This window comes from Magallana gigas, chromosome 1, assembly GCF_963853765.1.
Source record: "Magallana gigas chromosome 1, xbMagGiga1.1, whole genome shotgun sequence".
NCBI classification, from domain to species: Eukaryota; Metazoa; Mollusca; class Bivalvia; order Ostreida; family Ostreidae; genus Magallana; species Magallana gigas.
The window spans coordinates 42,503,163-42,520,629 of record NC_088853.1 but is presented as its reverse complement, the minus strand read 5'-3'; the positions used below and the strand labels follow the sequence as shown (position 1 = coordinate 42,520,629).

At 34.9% G+C, this 17,467-nt stretch overlaps 1 protein-coding gene across 2 annotated transcripts; it reads right to left on the bottom strand.

Annotated features, from left to right (window-relative positions):
- Positions 1–12,691: 12,691 nt before the first annotated feature.
- LOC117687858 (uncharacterized) lies at positions 12,692–17,071 on the bottom strand. 2 transcript variants are annotated; one of them, XM_034465122.2, is made up of 3 exons: positions 16,935–17,071; positions 13,181–14,985; positions 12,692–12,784 (listed from the first exon to the last, which is right to left on the bottom strand). In XM_034465122.2, the coding sequence occupies exons 1-2, from the start codon at positions 16,974–16,976 to the stop codon at positions 13,207–13,209; spliced, it is 1,821 nt and encodes a 606-aa protein (XP_034321013.2). In that variant the 5' UTR covers positions 16,977–17,071; the 3' UTR covers positions 12,692–12,784; positions 13,181–13,206. The 2 variants fall into 2 exon arrangements, with proteins under 2 accessions (XP_034321013.2, XP_065923676.1); XM_066067604.1 differs by lacking the exon at positions 12,692–12,784 and having other exon boundaries at positions 12,855–14,985.
- Positions 17,072–17,467: the final 396 nt, after the last annotated feature.

The following is a 17,467-nucleotide window of genomic DNA, read 5'->3' as shown; positions in this document are numbered from 1 at the left end:
TTTTATTTGATATCAAGAAAAAGGGACTGACCCCTCAAATTAGGGGCCAGAAGGGCTATTTAGCCTTTTTTTAATAACTCTTTTCTGACCAATAATTTGATATAAATCATAAAGCGACAAAGGAGCTTTTATTAAGCTTAATTTAAAACTGAAATCCGTTTTAAAATTGGACGATGCATTACAAAATATTGGGATTTAAAAATTGAGTTTTCCGGAAATTTTGATTCCACGTTCTTGGTTAAGAAAATAGTGTTATGTTAAAAGTTAAATCAACTCGTACCTTAAATGATTCGGAAATTGTTCATTCGTACTTGAAGACATTCGGGACTTTTTTTTATTAAGTCGTTCCAGATATTGTAAAGGTTTTTGTTAATTCGTTCTTGAAATCATTCAGTCATTGCTAAGTCGTACTAAGAATTATTCGATTTCTTAAAAATATTTTTTTTATTTTTTTTGTTGTTGGTTTTAGAACTTTGCTTCTTACAGGAACTTCTATCTTTACTCTCGACACCACCGGAAGACCCACTCGTTGCTTTGCAACGAGCTTTGCTCTAGTTCTTATTTTTCTTTTTTCTTTTTTTCTTCCTAGACGCGAACTTTGAGGCTTCATATCGTGCTCATTTCTGAACGGTTTTTGCTCAAATTTTCAGGGCTAATGGACTTTACAAAACACTATCTTCAACAATTCATTAAAGTTAGAATTCCCTTTCCGTTAACGAGTTATTCCCCTTTTAAAATTTTTTAGGGCCTTTGGTTTCCATACAAAGGCTCCGAGACTATGATAGCAGGGAATGGGAATCCAACGAATTTGAATAACAAAGACATTGAAGTTGTATACATCGGTTTTTGTTTTTGGATTACGTTCCTTATTTAGGAAAAGGTAGGGGGTCAAAAAACAGGATTCCAAAAAGTGCAAAAATTTAGACATATTTTCCTTTATATCTTTTTAACGAAAAATATTTTGTTAAGACATGTAGAATAAAAGTTGTGCAGAATATCAAGGGCTTTCATTTAACACCAATAAAAAAGGGCTTGCCCCTTAAATTAAGGGCCAATAGCCCCTAAAAGTTTTTGCTTAATAACTCAAAAACGGTTAGGATTTTGATATGGATGTCGCTAGAAAAGTTGTTTGTTGGGATCTCATAAAGGTCGTTACAATGTTATTTTGTAAGTGATTTGTGTAGTATGAGTGTAACAAGCTTTACATGTTGACATGTACCCGTTTTCATTTGACAAGTTAACGAAAGTCTTTGTGCGTACAACTGGCATAAAGTTGCCGCAGAAAGTATGCTGGTTTATACAGGAGGCATTCATTTATAAGAATTTTTTTGTTGTTGGAGTACATGCTTTTTTTTTAGGAGTTTAAGTCATTGTTGTTAAGTTCTTATAGTGCACAATCATTAAAAACGGCAATTAGAAAACAAAACATTCTTTTTCTTTTCTATTTAACCACAAAATATGGAATTAAAAAACTGTATGCATTACATTTTATTTATTAACTCCATGCATTTAAAATCTACCTTGAATCAGAGCTGTGTGTGTGTGTACCATTACGTAAGCTCTCCCTCGCCCGCGGCCGAGAAAATCGGTCACCATGCTCGCGGCTGTAGCGGTCAGCGGTTATCTAATACACGAGAGCTGTGTCTCTCATATACATGTATGAGTTTATTTAGCCGCGCACTCGATAATTGGTTTCGTTTTGATTACACATAATTTTTTTATGGATTAAACGATTGGGTGTCAATTAAGAAATCGTTCAGTTAATTAATAAAAGCAATGTCATTCTCAATCTAAAGCAATAATAGACACAGATCAATTGTGGGTTTTAAGTGTAAAATAAATAACTTCTATTTGATAGAGTATGGTCATTATACTGCAGACTTTTCAAATCTTCCTGGGTTCTGAACTGTGCCTGTCTGTGCGTTGTACATGTGCCTTTACGTAATATATCCTTCGCCAACGGCCGATGAGATCAGCCACGGCTGCACTACCTAGCGGTAATTAAGCGGGTATTTAATACACAAGATTCTCACACCGCGACGTACACTTACATGCATATGAACGTGTTTGAGTTAATATAGCCGTAAAAACAGGAACTGTTTTAATTTATTCCTATAAAAGTTTGTCCATCTTGTATTTATTCAATTGAACATTTGAGTGTAAATGAATATTAATGAGCGATATTACTCCAAATCGTAAACATCGTACATGCAATACATAAATTAATGGTTAGTTTGTTTATATAAAATATTTTAGAAACTGCACAAATGATGTTTTAAATCACCCCCCCCCCCACACACACACACACACACAAATAGTAAACCTTTAAATGATGATCATCCCTCGCACATGGCTGAGGAGAACCGGCGCGAATGGACAAGTAATCCGGGGTCGGTTCGTGTTCTTCTACATGTACCTTATCGCGCGTTCATGTTTCATATTTTGCACGGACACAACTATATTTTATTATGTTTTCAACTATTATATTCGTTTAAGATGAAAAGATAAATTCATTAAACTTGTACAGTTGATTAAGCATTGATTTATATATAGCATACAAGGTAGTTTAAAAATCAAATTATAATCGAAGTTCCATGTAACATGTTTGCAGTAGGTGCTAGCACGATAAAAAAATGTCCTGAATTGAGGCATTCGATGATTTTAAAAAAAAAATTCATATGAATTTTAAACAACTTTTGATTAGATTCTATCGGTCACATATTAATCACTTCTGTAGTTTTTCTACATGGTCGTTCGTTCCTTTGTAGAAGCGAACTCATTGCTGCCCCTTCCCGCCCCGCTGACAGGAGCTCGCGCTGGACTTTTTTAATTGTCAAAACGATATCAAGATCTATCGAAAATCATTTTTGGTGGCTTCTACTCATGTGTAACATTTTGTTTCACTTTCCCACCCGTTTGTTTATTCGGTCAGTCTGTGTAAATTCAATCGCCACATGCGACCGAGAATCTTGTGTCGCCTCAGCGCAAACAGCTCGGAACATATATAGCCCCAGGTCATCAATTGTTATATAATTGAGTAACTGTTGGAATGGTGCTTTTACATAAAATAATAAATAATAAAATCATCCAGAAAAAAAGTTACCGTAACTCAATAGTGAATACCAAAAATAAAATCCGTATGATTGCTAACTGAAATCGGTTTTTCAGTATTCGGCGGGATTTGATTTTTCTGCTAACATTAGTATTTTTATTGGTTTCAGAGATTACGATGTAACAACACAAACAGTAAATACACCTGATATTATTAACATTGATAATGTTGAAAAATATTTAAAAATAAATTAGTCACATTCGTAAGATAAAAATGTTCTACGAACAACCGATTATTTTTTTCCTATGTCGTATCATTCACGCGTAAATAAGTATGTTCTGTACATATATATACATGAACCCAGAAAAAATTCAAATGATTACACAAAAAAGAAAGTTGTAATTAGTATTTCGGAATTTTTTTCTGAAAGTAATTTCACATTGTATTGAAAAGGACAAGAAATAAAAATGATTTAAAATTTTGACTCAATATTCGTATATATTACCGGCGCTTCGTACATGTGTAACGGCGTATAGTGTATAGATTATTATAATCTGTTCGAATTAAGTACCATGCGTAAAGATTCCCATAATAATTACTAGTAATTGCATGACTGTGTATATTGTAGGCAAATCCCTGTGTGTTAATTACTTCTAAGACTCTTTGTTTTCCATTAACAGTGGTTTAAATAATTTTCAGATAATTAAGAAATATTTTGTCATTTGAATTGTATGCTTCATCAAATACTGATTCCGATTACCTTGAAGTCATTAATTTTCCATTGGCTATTGACAAAAAAAGAGACGCTTGACCATCCAATGAAAACAAATACACAGAGGTTGATTGACAGGTTCAGCCAGGTGCAGGAGACACCCGATGTCCGAGGTTATGTGTGCTGCTTGTACAAAGTCGAATGGTCTCAGTAAGAGTTATCGATGTAAATAAATAAAAAAAATATATATGCTTATCAAAACATGATCGTTTAAGTTACAGCGAAGTACATTGAAGCGTTTAATAGGGGTTTACTCCAGAAAAGTTTCTACCTAATGTTTTCACTGACCTTTGTCCAATCAGATCGTAGCTGGGCGGAGTTAAGACATTGCCGCTCGTGACTTGAATGAGAGAAAGAAGAGAGAGAGAGAGAGAGAGAGAGAGAGAGAGAGAGAGAGAGAGAGAGAGAGAGAGAGAGTTGAGTAAATTATAAGTGGTGCCGATAAAGGAATAATCATTAGTTATAAACTTGCAAACAAATTAATTAAGGTCTGTATATAAAAATTACATGTATATCATATATTGTATAACTTTAAAGCTTTTTAAAGAACGATTGTGAAAATTTCTTTGGCCGCGCGCCGTCGACAACATGCACATGAATAAGAATGACGTAGCTTATATTCAACTAAATTTCCTAACATGGAGTCCGAGAATACGGACATTAAATATTTTAAAATGCGAACGAATAATCATGATCACTTATGAACATGATGAATTTAGATGTAGTGTAAAGGAAAGGCAACGAAGGCGGATGCTTAGTGGAAAAGTAAAACGTCTAAGGTAAAGAATGTTTCACACTGAGTAACCATGAAGAAAGTTTTTATACAAAGTAAATTTACAACCTATGTTTAATTCCAGGAAGATTCGGCAAACTTTGATTTGATTATTAACGGTAACACTTGTAATAAAAACAGTTTATTAAATATTCGTACAGTCTTCGGTGTTTGAAATTACCTTATCCTATTACTGATCTATATATAGACATCGTTGTTCCCTGGTTAAAGAATTTCAAAACACTTCAAAGTTTCATAAATTTATAAGATATACTATGTCCCGAGTTTTTTCTTCCACCACTTTTTGCTTGATATTTCAATAATAGTAAATACCTTTGTGCTCAAACTACGTTCATCCACTTATATGAAAAATGTCCAGATTATATGTGTTGAAACGCCCCCTCTACCGCTTCAGGTTTCAATACACATCACAATATTGAAAGTCTACGGGGATTTTGCATTGCATCAGCCATTTATAAGCCCGGATGATAACGTTTAAAAATTGCGCGAGGTATCCCGAGTACTTCCGAATGGAGAAAAGATGTAAACATTTCCCATTATAAATCACCGTAAGAAAATTGTTTTCGTTCCTGTGAAATTTTATGAGTGAAAATTGTTCAATGAAGATATCTTGGATATATTCCCTTTCATCAATTGAAAGTAAATTGAAGTGTCAGTGAGTTCCGAATGAAATCTGATGAATGTTTCACGCGGTTCTCGCACGCTTTGCCCGAAACGATTTACACGCTTTGCCCAAAACGCTGAACGGTTTACACGAAACGCTTCACAATCACACGAAACGCTAAACGGTTTACACGAAACGTTTCTCGCACGTAAGTCGCACGTTTTTTGGTGTAGTAGTACGTTGCAGGGTCTGTAAATTTTGTCATCACGCAACAATTCTAAACTTGCACATAGTTTCCAAAAATTTAGAAATATTTTTAAATAAAGAAGTTATCTTAGAGAAAAGGTTACGTGTTTTGTAGGCGGGTTCGGTTTTTAAATCAAAGTACTGATGTACTGACGAGAGTTGATTTTATCGAATATTATTTATTTTGAAATCAACGATATGCTAGTTTGCTTGGCAAGTAGTTTATAATCTGCATTTGAATTATGCACATTTTTATGATATGAATTCTCTAACTTTTCCGTCTAGAATTTCGAGAAAACCTCTAATGAATCATGTTGTGTAATATTTTAAAATAGAATTGATTTCATCAAACTGTGTTTTGGTATTCCAAATATTTCAAAAATTGTATGGATCCAACCAATAATGAACTCTAGTCTCGTTCAACCAGATGCTTGGCTGTCTCCGTTAATCTCCGACAAGTAAGAGATACCAGGTCACGTGATAGCTTGATGATGCGACCTCTAAATATAGACTGACTCTCTACTTGCCGGAGATGTATGGAGACAGCCGATGGTTGAACGAGACTATATATTGAACTCTGGCGTAGGAATACACACGATTAAAAAACTTCAAATTGTTCGTACCATTTAAAATCTGACTATTTCCAAGGTATTTATAAAAAAGTTTCCTTTAAAAAAATGCTTCATTATTTTCAAGAACTATATAAGTCTTGTCAGCGGCGATGATTTGTGCTTAGGTGCAATCACAGTTTCAGTTTCGGTATGCTAGAGTAACTGCATAGGAGAGTTGATTAAAATCAACTCCAAAAAAACACAATTCCTCACATGAATCATGAGTACATGTAACAATGCTTGCTACCCTCTGAAATTTTAACTCGCCATTAAACATCTCATTTTTTAAAGAATGTTTGAAACGATTACATAAACTGTGTTCGACAGATAGTTTTCCTATAACATTTTCTTTCTCTTTTTCAAAACACGTTTTATATACAGACTTTCAATCACAACACATTTTTATAACAAAAGCAGAACTGAAAGTTTAGTCATTAAAAATTATTGACACCATATCACATACATTTTCAACTCGCAGCAACAACGGAAGACCTACTCGTGGCTTTGCCACGAGCTCTGCTCTAGTTTTGTTATATTTTAATAATTTTTCATCATATATAGAGTTTAAAAGAACTTATTAAATCACTATTAGAATGTTATATTTACGGAGAATGCAGGCGATTTTTACATCTAACACAATGCAAAATTTGTCATATGAGGTTATCTTTTGCATATGTAGAAAAAGCAAGTTATTTGATAAGTTGTGTTGGGTTTTGTTTAAACAATCTTTGTTCTATTTTTATTATCTAAGAAATTCCCAAGGCATTGTAACTATTAACCAAGAGATAAGAGTTCACAGCGTGAAGTTTTTTAGCTCACCTGAGCTGAAAGCTCAAGTGAGCTATTCTAATCACTTTTTGTCCGTCGTCCGTCTGTCCGTCTGTCCGTCCGTCTGTCCGTCCGTCTGTCTGTCCGTCTGTAAACTTTTTACATTTTGAACTTCTTCTCTAAAACCGCTTATCCAATTTCAACCAAATTTGGCACAAAGCATCCTTATGGGAGGGCGAATATAAATTGCAGAAATAAAAGTCCGATCTGTATTCAAAGCGGAGAAAACCTTAAAACTGTAGAAAAAGGGGGGTGCATTTTTAAAAATCTTCTTCTCAAGAACTACTGATTCCAATTCAACGTAGTTTAGCATAAATTATCCTTATGGGAAGGAAAATATAAATTGCAAAAATTAAGGTCTAATTCTGTTTCAAATCTGAGTTATTACGAAAATAATAATAAAGGAAAGGCGTGTTTCAATCAGTTTAATAGCCTCGGATTCGGCATCCGGTAAAATGGGTAGACAAGACTTGGCCTGGGCAAAACAAAAGATAAGCAGTTATTAATCTGCCAATCTCATTGAAATTTCAGGATATTTGATGGACCAGTATATTTGTATTTGCTGTAAATATTGCTGCAAAATAATGCGTATTTGGAATTGACGATTGCCGATCTGCCCCGGCTTTTATTTTGCCACGGCCCGGTTTTGCTTACCCATTTTACCAAGACTCGTATTCCATACTTCTAAAACGAGGTTCTTTGTTTAAAGCAGCCATGACATTATACGAAAAAGGGTCGATCTGACTATGATGAATTTGCTTGTTGTGCAACAGTTCGCGTATGAAGGGAAATTTTTGAAACATGAAAAATATATTGGTGCCGATTTTGTGAAGTAAATTGAGGCTAAATATTTCAATGCGTTGACAGTTTTCACACATGACGTTGATGTTAGCTTGTTCTGATTTTCGTTTCGTTTTCATTATTTATGCTTTGTAACCTGGAAACTGTCGTCTGTATTTCGTGATTTTTACGTATCAAATCAAACAGAGACTTCGGTAAATCAAACAGTTACGTTAACTGTTTACCTGCGCAAATTAAGCAAAATCTGATGTAGGAGTACTGAAATACAATTCATTCTATCGGTAATTCGGCATTATTTTTTGCGTAATGGTAGATTAATGCAATAGGTTTTTGTTGAGATGCTTGGCATTTTCTCTAGTTTATTCAGTTTAAATAGAGTTTGATATCGCTTACGGAAATATGTAGGTATATACATATATATGATTCATTTCGAAAAAATAAATTGTGTTCTTTATTTGTTATACATGTAGTGCATGTTTCTTGTGTTTAATTGTTAACAATTTCTATTTACTAACCATTTTTGAGTGTTTGCTTCGAATTGTAAGCAAGATACAGAGATTTGCTAACAATTCTACGTTTGTACACAGATCTTAAAAGCTAAAGATTAAATCAAAGTACTGATAGTACTGAAAAGCGCTAACCCAGCTTCTGTATGTATATAACAGATATATGTATATAGCATTTCAGCTTCTGTATACGCACTATATTTCCTCATCACTGCATGACAGTCCCTGCAATGATGTATGTAAGCCCCGTACATTAATTTCACAATAACCCGTAAATTAGATTCACAATAGCCCGTGCAGTTATGTGCATAAACCCCTGAAACTGGTTCCCTAACCAGTTTAAATGATATATACTTTTGCTTAGAGGGGGCGGTTATTCGATGCACCGGAAGTTGAAATCTAACGACAATAAAGGGCTGAGCTATGCTTAGCGCTTTAAAAAGTAAAAAAATTGTCAATATTTATTACGAAAATTTTCAAAATCTGTTCTTCCAGAAACCAACTTATTGAATTGTAAACTTAACCTTTTTAGCTCACCTGAGAATGGGGCCACAATGGGGCGTCGAAGTTTAACAAATGAATATATAGAGTAAATCTTTAGAAATCCTCTTCTCAGAAACTAATCGGCCAGGAAAGCTGAAACTTGTGTGGAAGCATCCTCAGGTAGTGTAGATTCAAAGATGTGAAAATCATGACCCCTGGGGATAGGGTGGGACCACAATGGAGGGTCGAGGTTTAACATATGAATATAAAAAGTAAATCTTTAAAAATCTTCTTCTCAGAAACTAATTGGCCAGGAAAGCTGACACTTGTGTGGATGCATCCTTATGTAGTGAAGATTCAAATTTGTGAAAATCATGACCCCCGGGGGTAGGTTTGGGCCACAATGGGAGATCGACGTTTTACATAGGAATATACACAGTTAATCTTTAAAAATCTTCTTCTCAGAAACTAATCAGCCAGGAAAGCTGACACATGTGTGGATGCATCCTCAGGTAGTGTAGATTCAAAGTTGTAAAAATCATGACCCCCGGGGGTAGGGTTGGGCCACAATGGGGGATCGAAGTTTAACATAGGAATATATACAGTAAATCTTTAAAAATCTTCTTCTCAGTAACTAATTCGAAGGCAAAGCTGGAACTTGTGTGGAAGCATCCTCAGGTAGTGAAGATTCAAAGTTGTGAAAATCATGACCCCTGACAAATGAATATATAGAGTAAATCTTTAGAAATCCTCTTCTCAGAAACTAATCGGCCAGGAAAGCTGAAACTTGTGTGGAAGCATCCTCAGGTAGTGTAGATTCAAAGATGTGAAAATCATGACCCCTGGGGATAGGGTGGGGCCAAAATGGAGGGTCGAAGTTAAACATATGAATATAAAAAGTAAATCTTTAAAAATCTTCTTCTCAGAAACTAATTGGCCAGGAAAGCTGACACTTGTGTGGATGCATCCTTATGTAGTGAAGATTCAAATTTGTGAAAATCATGACCCCCGGGGGTAGGTTTGGGCCACAATGGGAGATCGACGTTTTACATAGGAATATACACAGTTAATCTTTAAAAATCTTCTTCTCAGAAACTAATCAGCCAGGAAAGCTGACACATGTGTGGATGCATCCTCAGGTAGTGTAAATTCAAAGTTGTAAAAATCATGACCCCCGGGGGTAGGGTTGGGCCACAATGGGGGATCGAAGTTTAACATAGGAATATATACAGTAAATCTTTAAAAATCTTCTTCTCAGTAACTAATTCGAAGGCAAAGCTGGAACTTGTGTGGAAGCATCCTCAGGTAGTGAAGATTCAAAGTTGTGAAAATCATGACCCCTGAAAATGAATATATAGAGTAAATCTTTAGAAATCCTCTTCTCAGAAACTAATCGGCCAGGAAAGCTGAAACTTGTGTGGAAGCATCCTCAGGTAGTGTAGATTCAAAGATGTGAAAATCATGACCCCTGGGGATAGGGTGGGGCCAAAATGGAGGGTCGAAGTTTAACATATGAATATAAAAAGTAAATCTTTAAAAATCTTCTTCTCAGAAACTAATTGGCCAGGAAAGCTGACACTTGTGTGGATGCATCCTTATGTAGTGAAGATTCAAATTTGTGAAAATCATGACCCCCGGGGGTAGGTTTGGGCCACAATGGGAGATCGACGTTTTACATAGGAATATACACAGTTAATCTTTAAAAATCTTCTTCTCAGAAACTAATCAGCCAGGAAAGCTGACACATGTGTGGATGCATCCTCAGGTAGTGTAAATTCAAAGTTGTAAAAATCATGACCCCCGGGGGTAGGGTTGGGCCACAATTGGGGATCGAAGTTTAACATAAGAATATATACAGTAAATCTTTACAAATCTTCTTCTCAGTAACTAATTCGAAGGCAAAGCTGGAACTTGTGTGGAAGCATCCTCAGGTAGTGAAGATTCAAAGTTGTGAAAATCATGACCCCTGACAAATGAATATATAGAGTAAATCTTTAGAAATCCTCTTCTCAGAAACTAATCGGTCAGGAAAGCTGAAACTTGTGTGGAAGCATCCTCAGGTAGTGTAGATTCAAAGATGTGAAAATCATGACCCCTGGGGATAGGGTGGGGCCAAAATGGAGGGTCGAAGTTTAACATATGAATATAAAAAGTAAATATTTAAAAATCTTCTTCTCAGAAACTAATTGGCCAGGAAAGCTGACACTTGTGTGGATGCATCCTTATGAAGTGAAGATTCAAATTTGTGAAAATCATGACCCCCGGGGGTAGGTTTGGGCCACAATGGGAGATCGACGTTTTACATAGGAATATACACAGTTAATCTTTAAAAATCTTCTTCTCAGAAACTAATCAGCCAGGAAAGCTGACACATGTGTGGATGCATCCTCAGGTAGTGTAAATTCAAAGTTGTAAAAATCATGACCCCCGGGGGTAGGGTTGGGCCACAATGGGGGATCGAAGTTTAACATAGGAATATATACAGTAAATCTTTAAAAATCTTCTTCTCAGTAACTAATTCGAAGGCAAAGCTGGAACTTGTGTGGAAGCATCCTCAGGTAGTGAAGATTCAAAGCTGTGAAAATCATGACCCCTTGGGGTAGGTTGGGGCCACAAGGGGGGATTGAAGTTAAACATATGATTATATACAGTAAATCTTTAAAAATCTTCTTCTCAGAAACTAATTAGCCAGGAAAGCTAAAACTTGTGTGGAAGCATCCTCAGTTAGTGTAGATTCAAATTTGTGAAAAGCATGACCCCTGGGGGTAGGTTTGGGCCACAATGGGAGGTCGATGTTTTACATAGGAATAAACAGAGTCATCTTTAAAAATCTTCTTCTCAGAAACTAATCAGCCAGGAAAGCTGGAACTTGTGTGAAAGCATCCTCAGGTAGTGTAGATTCAAAGTTGTGAAAATAATGATCCCCAGGGGTAGGGTGGGGCCACAATGGGGGGGGGGGTCAAAGTTTAACAAAGGAATTTATAGGGTAAATCTTTAAAAATCTTCTCAGAAACTAATCTTCCAGATGATTCTTTATAATTGTTAAGACTTTGGCCCCAGGACAATTCTTTGGCCTCACGAGAAGATTTTACTGTACGTTTATATCCCATATATAAACTATTGTTAGGGATCTTTTTGAGAACTGCAATACTCAACACATGATATGACTATAAAATCATCCTGTTAGAAAAGGGACTAATGATTATAAACATAAGAATATCCAGGGGAAAATGGATTTTATTTATACAGGATTTACATGAATTATTGTATATTGTCCAGATAGTTTGTATTATGACTCCATTGAGCTGATTTTATCATACCTATTGTTCCTCAGGTGAGCGATGTGGCCCATGGGCCTCTTGTAACATTAAGTACAAAGTTTATGCAGTTGGTTATGTTTGCTTGTATCAATTTCTTGTGGCAATAAGACATGAAATACATCTCAAAAATCGTATTCATTGTGCCTAATAGCGTATGCAAGGCTTAGAATTGACTGAAGGAAGCTGGATTGTCAACAAATTAAATATGAGATCTATCTAAAATTTTAAGGGATACGATTTGTTTGTCTTTGAACAGCTATTTTAGTAAGGTAAACGTCCTTATGTTACCTCTTTTAAATTTTGGTATTTTCCTAAATTTTGATATAGAGTTCATCTGCCACAACGGATTAAACAGCCTACAAACGGCTAAGACCATGTAGTCCTCTTAAATTTTCAATATCTATTCGCTTCCTTTTCCTTATCCTCTTGCTCCGCAAGTTATATTGTAGATAAGTTTAATGAACACAATTTTTGGCAGGCATATTAAGTTTTCTTCTTACGGTAATGTAATAATCCTTCTATGAACGCTGCTCTTTACTTTGCAAGTAATACGAATAATATATTAAAAAGAGCAATATTATTTGCAGCATTAATATATTTGGAATTCTTCACTTTTTGATTTGTAAGACAATTTAAAAACGCTGCTATTCACAAAAAAAGATAAAGAAAAATCAATAAATATTTCAACAATTTTTTAATAACAATACAGATACAGATCGTTAAAGGATTTGCAAAAGTCGGGTTACAGACTGGTTCCGCCCGTCTTGTCTACAATTAAAATTAATGAGAAATATTTAGAAATTATTCATTCCAAAGGCTTATCAATACAGTCAATCAACTTTAAACTCATATTGTTGAATCATTTAAATTCATGGGCTGCCAATTTTCGTGAATTATGGGTTTTTTTTACTTTTTCGTTGGAACGTAATTTCCTGTGTACGTTGGCTTCATTTTCAGTAAGAAAAATAACTCTTACTGAATTTGTTTTTGTCGAGGACGTTTATTCGTTCAAAAGGGGGGGGGGGGGCTTCCAACGAATATCACGAAAATTCAATCATGAATTCGAATGATTTCACAGTATTGCTGCAATAATTAACTTCTTTCAACATATGTTAAGTAATCAAATTGATAACCAATCAAGAGGAATATTTTTTTTATAATTACCGCTATTTTCCCATCACCATGTTCCATCAATACGTCTTCTTGCTCTTCACTTTCTTGTAATTGTCCCCGTGAATTTTGTAATCCTTCTTCTTATATTTCATATCTCCATAAAGGTGTGAATGTGCGTCGTATGGTCTTTTAGGATAACGCATGGTGCCGTGAGGAGGATATCCGCTACCAATATGCGTTTTGGGGTATGTGTCCTTCTTTGGGTAGGTTTCATACTTATGACTGATGCTGTGTTTGTAATCCTTCTTTGGATAGGTTTCATACTTATGGCCGACCTTGTGTTTGTAATCCTTTTTATGGTAGGTTTCATACGTTTGACCGGTGCTGTATTTGTAATCCTTTTTGGGGTAAGTTTCATACTTGTGATTTTTGTGTTGAGGACCATGGGGGTACTTATTATCATAATCATTTCCTTTATGAGGTAGATGAATGTGGCCATGTCTTCTTGATGAACTGAATGGTCCTACGTCAAGTAGACCGCGCGCAATTCCGACTGAGTGGTCAGGAATAGAACCTGAAAAGAGACCTCCAGCTCGTGAACGGCGACCCGGAACACCGACAACGTCATCGAATAGGCCGGTGAGACCACCACGTCGAATTCCTCTTCCTACGTCAGAAACAGGAAGTCCAAACTCGACCAATGAGTCGGTGCCTCCTAGTCTACCGTGGTGGGAGTGAGGTCTGATGTGCTTCTTATCGTGGAGATAGTCGGATGGATATTTGTCATGATATGATCCTTTATAGTGTCTGTCTGGATATTTACCACCGGGGTATTTATCATGACGGTATCCCGTATAGTGTCCGTCAGGATATTTGTTATCTGGATATACGTCATGGTGGTAGTTACTGTGAATGCCCATGTATTTTTCATTTGGATACTTATCTTTATGATAATGATCATCTTTTTTGCCGTTTGGATATTTGTCATGCATATGTCCACTAGGGTAGGTTTCTTTATATTGTCCATCCGAATATTTATCACCTGTAGTGTATTCATGTGGATATATGTCATGATGAGGACTAGTATGAATGCCCATATATTTTCCATTTTGATATTTATCTTTAGGGTAAAGGTCAGTTGGATACTTATCGTCTTTATGGGAATATTTGCCCTCTGGGTATTTATCATGGTGAGGACCAAGGGGATAATCCTTTGGATGTTTGCCATGATGATATCCAGGTGGATAGATAGTACCATATGGATCATGCGGATATTTGTCGTGCTCTTTGTATGTTCCATCCGGATAGTCGCCTGGATGTTTGTCATTGTAATGTCCGTCCGGATAGTCGCCTGGGTGTTTGTCTTTGTAATGGCCGTCCGGATAGTCGCCTGGGTGTTTGTCTTTGTAATGGCCGTCCGGATAGTCACCTGGATGTTTGTCTTTGTAATGTCCGTCCGGATACTTGTCGTGTTTGTTTGGTGGATATTTATCATAGTCGTCCTTCTTCTTCGTAAAGATGTTGTAATCGACATTATGAATAGTGGCAGCTTGTTGCCGAGCCCTTATTGCACCCATCGCCAAGTTTTGGTTGTTCAAAAGTGGGTTTCCGATGAACTGATTTCGGTTAGCATTTAGAGATTGATAATATTGCATAAGCATGCGATAGTAATTGGCATAGGGGTTAACTAAAGCTCCAGGTGAAACTTGTGCGACTCCAGATGCACCTTGTGCGACTCCAGCTGCAACCTGTGCAACAACTGGTGCTACTTGTGCAACACCAGGTGCCATTTGGGCAACTCCTGGAAACGGATAAACATTTCCTTGCAAATGGTTTACTCGTCCGATGGTAGAAACCTAGATTGAAAAAAAATCATCAAAAAGCCGTCCCTTTTTAATAATCACATAAGTGATTTTTTTCTTTGCAATTATAGTTCCCGTCAGTTAAGCAGACATATTAAAGCAAGTTTGCGAGTTATTATAACCTAAACACACTCCTGACAGCAAGTATTAAAGTGACGGTTTAAAAATTTATAAAGTAAATTTCAAATTTTCGGTCATTTCTCATCATTTCAATAGTTTTATCAAGATTTGAAAAATTGTTGCAAATACCATGGGAATGTTTACATGAATTCCAAGACAGATTATTTTTTAAAAAATTCATCTGATATTGCATAAGATCATATATGCGTTCATTTTTTTTTAAAAGCCGATTTGTTAAAAAAAATGAGCTAAACGAATCTCTCTAAATGAATTCGGAAATAGTCATTATTATTCAAAAAAAATATCAGAAATTATATTATTTATTCAAGCTATTTCAATTAGGTAATACCTTTTACCTGAATTTTCAGTCAACTTTTCAGAAAAATGAAATTTAGTACATTACAAAGTACCGTGTGTCTGTTTTTCTTTAAAAAATATTTCTTGTATTTTATATCCAATACATAAGACACACTGATTGTTCTATACAGATTTCAATATCATTGTTATTACCAAAATGGGTATATCCCTCTAACTATTTTTAGAATCGTTAGGACAACAAAGTAGTGCCTTTAAGCAAAATAATCCCTATACTTGCAGAGTGTATATACATATATTGGGACAGTTTAAATCAGAATGCTTGACACATGTCAGAAAAGAGGATTTTCAATTTAAAAAACAAGTGTCAAAGTTGAGTTTTCATTTGAAGAAAAGAATTGAAATTGTTTGATGTACACCCTTTCCAAAACTGAGAAATTCCCTACTTTTACTTTCATTTTCAGAGTTTTTCAATACAGACGCATTTTGCCGGAAAACGAATCTGACTTCAAACCACAAAATTTTAACAGGAAAGAGACAATTTAATGAGCTTTCATTCATGAGGTCCCTCGTTGCTGAACGAGAATTAGAACCGGAGCTAAGAACCCTAACGTTAACATTACCGCCTATGGAAAATGCATAAGTGGGCTATACCCAAGTATTAAGAGTAGCTATTTGCATTACGTATTATAGATTATTAGATTATGGGGGTTATTATGTCGAATTCACATTTATCTAAAGTTACTAGTATTTGCAAGATGGTATTTCCTTTTAGTGAGGTGAATTAAGCTTCGAGGACTTAATAATTAAAAAAAGAAATTCTATTTCAATGACGAGAATTTATTTCAGTATTCTTTTACTAATGACAATAAATTTTCATTTATTTTTAATTTGGTTTGAGTTAATACTTAAAGGTCTATATCAATCTCAGACGATGTCATTACTTTATATCAAAGAACAGATAACTCTTACTTCCTTAGAATTTCTATTGAGTTGTAATACGTAACCTTAATAAGTGGTTTGTTTTTCATGATTGTAAAGATAGAAAATCTGTTTGAGACAAAGAAAGCGCGCTATGGTATAGTTTGTTTAATTATTAAGCTACACTTTCATTTAATACCATTACTTTTCTCACCGTAAGTGTTATTTTGCTGTTTGATTGATTGATTGATTACTGACAAATAATGTGTATGTTTTATATGAATTAACATTGTTTGATATAAATTGGATCTAAAAATCTTTGGGGGGGTTTTCAAAAAAAAATTTGATTTGATTACTTTCAAGTTTAAACAAAAATGTTAAATATATCTGAAAAGTCTTTAAAAAATTGAAAGCAAATTCACTTTCTTAAGTAAGATAAATCTTTAAAATAAAATAATGTTTCTTGTATCAATTTATTTTAAAACCTAGTCTTTGAGAGAAAAATTATTAATTGAATTATTAATCAACAACCGATAATGATGCTAATATTAAAGACAATGATAAATGAAGTAAAATGTTAAACTAACCGGTAGTAGAATGCCCACAATCACCAGAAGAGGGGACATCATTGTGATCAGCCACCGATGGTTGAAGGTTCTGAAGTAGACCGTCCTTCTTATATACTGTAGACCAAAATGAAAAAAAATGAAATGATTGACAACCATGTAAAACAATGACAAATTCAGTTGATGAATCGCAAAACTATTATAAGTTATTGCTTTTGTTTCAATTTTTTTTTTTTTTTTTTTTTCTTTTTTGGTTTTCGTTTTTTTATTATTCAAATGATAGGCGTTACATATAGCTTACATCTCTGTGTGCCTAGAATGCATACGTTGTATGATTTATCTAGAAACTGCATACGTTAGACAGTAAGACGCACTGCCATTGGCTATGTTTTAATGCTACATTGGCAAAAGAATTTTTTCGATCCTATTGAGCGTGCTAATTAATTGAAAAAAAAAATGTGTTGTCATTATTAACTTGATACCGACTTTTGACAATGCCTAATTAAGTACATGTAAATGTATTTAATGAGGAAAAACCAAATCTAACTGGAATT

What these genes read in the sequence shown, in the direction of transcription:
- LOC117687858 (XM_034465122.2), bottom strand. Translation starts at nt 16,976, where the DNA reads ATGATGTCCCCTCTTCTGGTGATTGTGGGCATTCTACTACCG. An exon ending in TTGTGGGCATTCTACTACCG is followed by an intron (nt 14,986 to 16,934) that starts GTTAGTTTAACA and finishes TTTTCAATCTAG; the next exon opens with GTTTCTACCATCGGACGAGT.